Genomic DNA, 9,830 nt, shown 5'->3' on the forward strand with positions numbered 1-9,830 from the left:
GGCCACAAAAGAGTCAATGGTGAATTCACAACATGAGGACAACACCTTATCTGCAAGTCAATGAGATGGAAATCTCACAGCCTTAGATTTTGGATAAGTACACACCAGAAGGACTTCATGTGATTTGATCCTTTTATGCACAAGTTGATGTTGTTATTGTTATCATGTTTATCTCCAGCATCACATGATAAAGCAAAAATCAACCAAGGCTTGACAACTCTCAGTTAGGCCGGCTGAAAATCTCGAGAACCAATTATTCAAGGACAAATGGCAAGTTTAATCATCCTCTAGACAGGATGTACAGAAAACCCAAGTACAATGATGAGGGTAAACAAAATGACATTTGATTAGTGACCGTGGTCAATTGATAATGCTGGTTCAAATGTCAAAGTATCTACCCTCAGAGTTGAAATATGTATGCACCAGTTAACATTCCAATCAACTACATCTCCCAGGGGGAGTTCTCATTGCATTTCAAGAGACGACTTCACAGTCTAGTTACAGGCAGCTTAGTATCGCTCACAAAGCATAATCTAAGCACGTAGTCTCGACTTGTAAATATTTATGCCTCATAATGTCAAGATTGGCACAACCAAACTATTATGTTTGAAAGTGAATTGTAACTAATGATATGATTGTCCTATAATCTAACTAGTAAATCGCGATTCTTCTAAAACTAAAAACAATGCAACGCTAACATAACTTCACCATTTGGAATCAAAGGAAATCACTTGCATGGCCGATGCCAAAGTTCGTTTGATATTTGACATAATTTACATGAATTCTTAATAAAGAGACACTATGAAATTAGTAAAATCCTACCCTCCATGTACCACTTTCTTAATGATTATTAACCTGTTTCAAAAACTGCGTGTCGTAAATCATGACCAATAGCATACTATTGTCTAGGTACCTATGTTAGCATTGATGTAACAGATAATGTTAGCCATGCAAGATTCCCAAAATCAAAAGGTCATTCTTCCAGGAAGATCATGAAATGATCTCTACAGATCCTCCAAACCAAATAAAACACACCTCATGTAACCTTTCCCCAAGTATAAACATAATTTAGGGCACTCTACAATATCTGATGGGACAAAATGCATAAATACAAGAAGTGTCTTGGAGACCATCTGAACCAACTATATATCGTCAGTATGGAGAGTGCTGGAAGACATACTTTTTCAGCCACAGCTCCATGCTTCAAAAGCTTGGAAATCCCAAGTCAGTACACAAATGACATCCCTAGCACTTTCTAAGGTCTTTAGCTCGAAAATTATTCCTCTGATAGCAACAACTCGGTAATAGGACAAAACATTAACAAGAGATTGACTAAAAGAGTATGTCATTCATTAAATTAAACTCTAAAGTCTGGAGTTCTAAATAATTGAAAGTTCTGAGTAACCAAGCTGACCAGTAAGATCTTGAAAATAAGCAAGTAGATAAGGAGATTTTAAATTGTTTAGAGGATACTCTTAGCACTAGCTTCGTGGCTTCAGTCTTGAGCAATCTATTTCTTCCTTAAACTTAAGAAGTATAACATGCAATCAGACAGTGCAGGTCAATCTTTGACCTTTCGATAGTTAACTTGGAGAACAAAAGTTCTCTATCGTTGCATGTGTGCTGTAATTACTTTTCTTCTACATATTTCAATGACCAACGTCATATCTAAGCAAGAGCATCCTCCAGTTATTTAATCCAATCAACGTTTTATGCATCATACTTATGGCTTGGCTTAAGGTGTTCGATTAAGCACATTAAGCTTCAAATGTCTTCTTTTAAGAACTAGCTGTTTATCTGCTTCAAGCGTCGCACTAATTCACTTATCCTGTTAAGTTCTTACACGACTTTTGTTTGTTACTAAGTTCATGGTGACCCTCCAATGATTGAGTGTAATGTTGAGTGTCACTCATCCATTGAGAGGTTTCAGCAAGTCCTCCGACTCATTATCGTATTTTGAATTCTGAAGTCCTCAGAAGTCAGGTTATACCATTCTAAGAAAAATTTCTTTCATAGGATTTGCTTAATTTAACTATTCACATTCTTTACTATAGAAAGATAACGTAAATGTTTGTTACTTATAGAAAGGCATCCAATTAGGCAAAAAAGTAAAACGAAGGCATCCTAATTTCTATGTAAGAAGATATTTAAATAAACGACTCATGCAAGAGAACAGTTTCAATTTACAAAGTACTACCTGCCCATGATTCTCTACTCTCTTTAATTTGTTCAATATGATCCCTAAACTTTAACCCAATGTGCATTGTGGTCCCTGAAATTTTAATTTGTTTAATGTGATCCTTGAACTTTTGGTACATGTTCAATTTAGTCCCTAAACTTATTTAGTCCCTGAACTAAATGAAAATTCAAGTTCATGGACTATATTGAACATTTTCATATAATTTAGGGACCACATTGAACATGTATAAAAAATCCGGGGACTACATTGAACATGTTAAAAAGTTAAGGGACTATATTGAACATTAGGCTAAAGTTCAGAGACTACATTGAACAAATCAAAAGTTCAGCGACCACATTGCACACTGTTTGTGTCATTATCCCAAAAGATTAAGCATGTTGAGTAAGATAAAACAATTGATCGGTGTCATGTATCTTGGTCATAGTCAATTAATCACCATTAATATGACCAACACTGTGAGATTTGAAAATATTAGAGAAAAAGAGAGGAAAAAGATATAGGAGTGGATAATAAACCAGTCGCATCATCGAATGAGCACGGTGATCTTGATTGAGCATATAACAGAACAAGGTGATCTCGCCAAATATAATATATCCAGAATCTTGATCGTGTACTTCAATTCCGAAGTCAGACATTTGCTCCTTTTGAATTTTAGGTGTAAATGCTAAACGCTGTGCTATTTGTCACTATTCGTTTCGAGGGTTCCCATCATGTCAGATCTCTGAAATTAGCAGAGTAACCATCCGTGCTGCTGTTTCAGTTGCACTTAAGGTTATGGAATTATTTAATTTAATAAGACGACACAGTCACCAGCTCCACATTCAGCAATCTGACATCCATTAATGCAAATAACGCAAATATAATGATCTGACCAGTATTTGGTTTGAAGTTAGACTTTCAACTGAAACATGTACAGAAGCGCAATATGCGAAAAGAGTCAGTTACCGACCTTTTGGTCCAATTTCCAATGTTGCACCTTAAAGAGTTGAAAAGATTTCTTTTCTACATTTTAGATTGATAAATCAAGTGCTTTGCTTCCCTTCCAGATACAAGAATTGAGCATTTCCGATCACATCATGATGAACAAGGAGAGGAACATAATTGAAATCAAATGCAAGATCATATGAATCTTCATACTTGCATGATAAAGATTAACAGCCCTCTTGACCACAGAACTTTGCAGCTATGTGTCCAATTGATTTTCCAACATATTTGGACAACTCAAGCGGGAACAAGAAATGCTCCACCATTTTGTCAATTCTCAACAAGCATAGATGTTATGCAGCTAAAATGGAGCTTACGCTGGTAGTAGAGGACTCACCAAGAAACTCAGATCTCAACTGCATTAATAGCCTGCCCAAATAATTTAATCCTTCCCCTTCCCTTCCTCCACCCCAGAAGTGGTCATGCGGTGAGGCTTCAACAAGAACGGAACCAGCAGTTGAGAGAAGCATGTTATTCAAGTGGGGGTAAATTGAGAACTTGCTCTTCAAGGCTCTATACATTACATCAATCTTCACACTCTCCCAGTCAGATCTCACCTGCATTGATGCTTTTACAATTTAGTCACTTCAATAACCATTTTCATGCTTTGGTAGCTTATGGGCCTTTACAATACATAACAGTTATTTTCCAATGAGGACGAAAATTGAAAGACAAATGGATCAACCGGCTTTTATGTTTTCTCATCTTCAAGCAGAATGTAAATAGTTCACTCCTTAGAAGATCAGCTGCTAATCACAAGTACATAACAAAAGCCAAAGTAGAGGGTCCATAAAACCATGCAACTATTTTGACATAAATATTCTGAGTTTGTAAAAAAAAGTGAAATCATATGTTTTCTTCAATTTAAAAAAAATGGGTGGCTGATGATTAATAGGCTTGAGCATGAAGAATGAAAGCCATCTGAAATAGAGAAATTGAGGATTTACCAGATCGGGGTGCTGCCTCTGCAAAGACCTTCCCATTCTCGCTGCCTCCTCTGGACTTTTCGCAGATTTTATGTCTTCAACACATGCTCGTGCAAGAGAATTGTCAACTCCAACAAACTTGTGTGCCTGCGATTGGAAAGTCCTGGCAGATTATGCATGCCATTTGATTTAGAAGGTAATTTTAAGGCAAAAAGTAGGATAACTAGTTACCTGGTAGTAGTGCTCCACAGTTGACCAAGTTGCATAATTACCATTTTCATCCAGCATTTGAATCGGATGAGGAGAAAAATTTGAGAAAGCTCCATAAGGATCCCATGTCTTATAGAAGAATATGATGCTCGAATCGTAGAGTGTAACTGTGGGATCAATGGCAGAAGTCTCGTCCACTGATGGTATAACAGGTGTTAGGTCAGGTATGGGCTGAAGAAATCCACTCACCAGCATATCAGGTCCAACCTATTAAAGTAACTACCAGGAGCCATTAGTTCGGAGAGAGAGAGAAGCCAGCCAAGATGGATCAAACAAATTCTGAATGAATTTCCTTGGTCGATAAGAAATCAACATGTTCTAGTAAGCATCTGGACACCTCTCTAACCTGGTCATTTCAAATGTACTGTCAACGTGCAAAGAGCCTTATCATTAGTTTTTCATATACTTCTATTAGCATGTGCAATTTCGCAGAAAGATTCATTATATCTGGCTTTATCTGTGGTAGCCAAGGGCCCGCAGTAAAACCACCATAAAGTCAGATGGCCGGTAATATGCAGAAGGGCTAAGATTAACAAATAATGTAAGTTACACTCCAGGAGACAGATGAGTGACATGAGTACAATTACTATAACAAGCGCCTTGTCATGCTACAATTATTTTTCGATAGTATATGGAAAAGTAAAACTAAGATATTGTTGGCATATGACTCCTAATTTACCTGCTCATAGCAAACATCAATCAGATCTAAGGCTTGAGTCATTTCTACCATCCCAAGTTCACCCACAGGTGATGGTGCATTTTTTCCACCAATAATTTTAGGAGCGACAAATGCATAAACCTGCATGGGACAAAACACATGAGCAATCTGAATGGGACATAATCTATTAAGAAAGCCAACATAACTCAATGGTATCACATTATAAATGTTTTTTAAGCGGTTTTTGCAGCATCTGTCAAAATCAGCTACCAGCCAACATTCAACTGATCTGTTACCAAATAGAGCTTCCTCTAAAACAGTAGAAAACCCGCTGAAGTAGAAGAAAATAAATTGAAACACATCCTGAGGGACTCTAGAGGCTTAGATAGCACCAAGCATACCAAAAAATATTAGTGGAGTCTACCTCACAATAATTGTGTAACCTTGCTCCATGTTAAAACTAGTGCTATCATTGTGAGCGAGAGTATCAAACTTTCATTCCAAACTTTTATAGATGGTAAGGGATGTTTATTTTAACATTCAGGAATTGTTTTGCATTAGTCAAGGTAGTTTTAATGAGTCAAACCTCGGAAATCTTATAAATTATTGGTTCACCGTCACAATTCAATCTTTCAACAAGAAGTAATGTGAATTAATAGTCCCGTGTAATTTATAACTATTTACTAAATCAAGAACACAAAGTTGCTTGTACCCATTGTCAAAGAAAAGGTCAGATACCTTGTGTATCACGCCAGATGAAATGGCAGATGCAGCCAACGTCCCACCACACTCCCACAAAATTGAAAGGTAACCGCGATCATAGAAATACTCCATCACATCTCTTGGATTCAAAATATCAAACTCAACAACTTCAACCCCTTTGGATGCTAGATATCTTTGGAAACTCTTCCTGGCACCTCTTTGGGTTACAACTATAGTGGATACTTCGGAGATGTCCCAAAGGTTTGCTTCTTCAGGAAGATCAAGAGTCTGCGTCATCACAATGCGCATGGGCAGGTGACCACCGCCATGCCTAGCAGTTAGGCGTGGATCTGTTTCAAAGAGAAAGAGCGTTAAAAGAAGTAAATAACTATCGAAAGACTGAAAAATTCACAGTCCGAAAGCTGATGATACTCACTGTCCCTACGTGCAGTATTTCCTCCCACAACAATTGCATCACTCCTACCTCTCAGCTCAAAAACTCTACTCCTAGACTTTTTGCTACTTATCCATGCAGCATGTCCGCTACTGGCAGCTATCTTTCCTGCATACATCTAAGGAAAACAATCAGCATTTCCAAGTTGACAACCTCAGGTAGTTTTAACAACTGCTAGACAAGAATAAAGATAATGGTTGCTGCCAAAACTAAAAACCTTACCGTCAAGGGTCATGGCATACTTAAGAACAGAAAATGGAACTCGAGAAGCAGCTCTGTAAACCAAAGGAGCATTGACAATGCGGCATGCTTTTTGAGCTTCCTGCACCAAATGATCCTGAATTGTAAGATATGCAAGACAGCATATGAATTTTGCGAGAAACCACTTTCAAACAAGGGTGAAGTGCAAAAATTTTCTGCAACCAGACAGGTCAATAGTTACTGGCAGCACTGACCCTGTCATAATCCTCAATAAGGCTATGCTGTCCCAATTTGCACTATACATCCCAAATTCAAAATGGGAGCAATACTCGCTCATAGCTAAATTTGGAGAGCAAAAATATAAATATTATTTTAGAGATTTCCCCAGCCGAATCTAAAGTTGAAATAGTTTAACTTAAAGCTCTTACAATCGTAGAAAATAGCTTGGACAAGTTATTCCAACATTAACTTAGATCATATTTTAATCACACTTGTCTTTTATTTGTAACTTCGAAATAAAAGCAACTTAGAAAACAATTTAATGTCCATGTCACAGCAGAATGATGCATACAAATGCTTCTACCTGCATAATGATGGAATGACACCAACTAGCCAACTGACTAAGCATAACACTGATGTATGAGATTTTCCACTACTAGCGTACCCAGTTACCTTTCTTGACAACTACCGATAGCGTACTGGCTGCAGGTAAGGTAACTACCTAGCTTCAATCTAGCATTTCACCACCACAACTTACGTATTCAACACCATTGTTCTAACATATCTTCAGATTAATTCTATCGATATACTTCTCTCCTCAATATGCTAAATATTAGCTTTGAAAAGACAGAACTGTAGTGGAGAGAACATGGTTTCACTAGCAGCATAAAAGCACCAAGAAGCACGGTTTTACGCATTCAACGACCTTGTCTTTGCAACATTATGCCAGTGAAGTCACCAGTTAGGGGACCCAAAAACAGTCTAAAAACATGATTTTCCCTTACTATAGAAGGAAACATTTGATATAAGGATAATTATCATCAGAGAAGATAGTTGAATGTGAATTATAAGGACAGCAACATCAAATCATATCAGGTCTGAACAGAGGCTGGAGCAGCTGAAGATTTTTTTTAGCAATGCTATTGAAGCCTTGAAGGGCACAGAAATTGGAACACTATGTACAAGAGAGAGGGGGGGAGAGAACCTCGATGATTTTACTCTGTAGATCCTCCCCAAAAACATCGACCTGCAGTCCCTGACCTCTTAATTCGCGTATAGCATTGCCCCGTAGATGCTGTAGGGGATGCCTCATCCCAATAACTACTCTTGTAATACCTGCCTAATTTTCAAAACCGTGTCGATCAATCCTGTCTCCTACATCGCATTCATAACTCACAAGAAAATAAAAGCAAACGCTTAATGCTACAGAAACAGTGTCCTTTTGCTTCCTCAAATATCAAGAGCCAAGATAACTCCACCCCCCTTGAGAATTTCTTGAATGAAGTAAGTCATATAATATCTCAACTTAAATTTCAAAATATCCACTATATATACTCAGATTATGATCAAGGCCTCAGTGGAAATGTGAACACTCTACCAATGTAGCAAAATCAACAACATCACAAGGTAAAGATAAAAAGGCGGGCAATTGGCAAACCTGGACAAGAGCGGAAACAGCGGTATGATCACCATGGCAATCACCGGGCTCCAGGTTAAGAAACGCGGTGCCGCCTCTGCAGCGTTCGCCGGCGGCCTCGACGGCCTGGACCTCGGCGGGCTTCGTCCCCTGAGCGTACAAGTACCCCTCGCCCACCACGTCCCCGCCCTCGCCCCCGCCGCCGCCGCTCGCCACCAAGCAACCGACATTCGGGTGCGGAGAGGTGAATCCGGCGGACTTGTCGGCGAGCTCGGCGGCGCGCCGCACGAGCGCGGCCTCGAGCGCGTGGTTGCCGCCGCTGCAGGCGACGGCGGTGGCGGAAGCGGGTCGGGGTTTGAGGATAACGGGAGAGAGGTAGGAAGCTCCAACCGCCAACGCCATTGACACTCGCCCGGCTGAAAAAGTTGATTCTGTCGGAGAGGAAGTGACGACTGGCGACGAGAGAGTACTTGGGTTGGTGGTACTCGAATACTTTATTTTTTTCCCGACCAAAAAAAAAAAAAAGAAGAATACTTTATTTATTTTTTATTAATCTTTTTAAACAGTTTATTTTTATGTAAGATTTTATTTTGGGTCAATTTTTTTTTTTTTTATGTAAGGTTCAATAACACTAAAATCTAGTTGCTTACTTCGTTTTGATTTAATTCTTAGTATCTAGAACTTAACAACTATATAATGTTTGAGTTATAGTGGTAATTTTCCGTCATCTTGTATCCCAAAACATTTCGAAATAAAAGAATTAATGTTTCTGGATCGAATTCATAATCATGACTTTTAAATTTTTTTTTGTATGGACGACATTAAAAATATTGACAATATAAATCAATTAAGTTAAATTTAGCGTTACATTAATTGATTCTTTCATTAATAAAAGTTATTAATATGGAAAATCTAAAAAAAAGAATCCTAATTTTTTTCCTATAGGAATACCAACAGCCCAAAATTTTTTCACCTCACCAATACCCTAAATTTGTACTTAGTAACCCAAAAATGATTTCGCCACAATACCAGTTATAATGGTTGTTAAAAATTCGATGTGGTGGCATGTGTGGATAACGTCGAGTCGACGAATTTGACATGACTATGCACATCTCTCAAATCTGCTCAAAACGAGATCGCAAAGAATGAGGTCCAAGGAAAGATGATGTTTGTCTCTCATTCTTTGAGGATAAAACAATGACATCCAATTTGCATGTCATTTCCTTTTTGTTGTGCCCTTTTGAAGAATCAAAATGGGGCAATATTGGGCAAGCAGAATCGAATTAGCTTCCACTTGGAGATTTGGTTTTTAATTTGATTCAATGAGGAGTAGCATTATGTGAGAGCTCAATCAATAATGAAGTTTGTCCCATAGGGGTGTGCAAAAGGGCCGGGACCCGCCCGAACCGGACCAGGAACGCCGGAAGCCGGACGGAGCCGGTGGTTCCCAAAGGGAACAGTCCGATTCCCGGTTCCAATTTTGGAACCGGTACTGCTTTGGGCCGGTTCAGGGTGTGGAACCGCCCACCCGACCGGACCGTAATATAATAATAATATATATTTTTTATTTAATTTTTAATTAAAAAATCGACCAAAAAAAATTTAAAAAAGAAAGAAAATTTGTTATCATGTCTGAAGCTCTTGTGTAGTTGGGATACCTTGGTCATTTTTCCCAATAATTAATGGGTACCTACTTGATTTATGGATGATGTGATTAATATAATCGATCATAGTGTAGGAATTGTATGAAAAATTATGTTCTTTTTCTTTTGTTACTCGTTGATCCGATGTTGGTCATG

The 9,830-nt window shown here is 38.3% G+C and overlaps 1 protein-coding gene across 2 annotated transcripts; it reads right to left on the minus strand.

The window, feature by feature from the left end:
* Positions 1–3,301: 3,301 nt before the first annotated feature.
* On the minus strand, positions 3,302–8,500 carry LOC115677482 (riboflavin biosynthesis protein PYRR, chloroplastic). 2 transcript variants are annotated; one of them, XM_030600659.2, is made up of 9 exons: positions 8,053–8,500; positions 7,600–7,734; positions 6,417–6,531; positions 6,177–6,302; positions 5,777–6,090; positions 5,060–5,179; positions 4,342–4,587; positions 4,132–4,257; positions 3,302–3,741 (listed from the first exon to the last, which is right to left on the minus strand). In XM_030600659.2, exons 1-9 carry the CDS (start codon positions 8,431–8,433, stop codon positions 3,478–3,480), a joined length of 1,827 nt encoding a protein of 608 aa, XP_030456519.2. In that variant the 5' UTR covers positions 8,434–8,500; the 3' UTR covers positions 3,302–3,477. The 2 variants fall into 2 exon arrangements, with proteins under 2 accessions (XP_030456519.2, XP_030456520.2); XM_030600660.2 differs by having other exon boundaries at positions 6,417–6,516; positions 8,053–8,499.
* Between the last annotated feature and the right edge of the window lie 1,330 nt (positions 8,501–9,830).

The sequence above is a fragment of the Syzygium oleosum genome, unplaced genomic scaffold (assembly GCF_021117445.2).
Source record: "Syzygium oleosum isolate NSW1041296 unplaced genomic scaffold, Sole_v2.1 Sole_v2.21, whole genome shotgun sequence".
NCBI classification, from domain to species: domain Eukaryota; kingdom Viridiplantae; phylum Streptophyta; class Magnoliopsida; order Myrtales; family Myrtaceae; genus Syzygium; species Syzygium oleosum.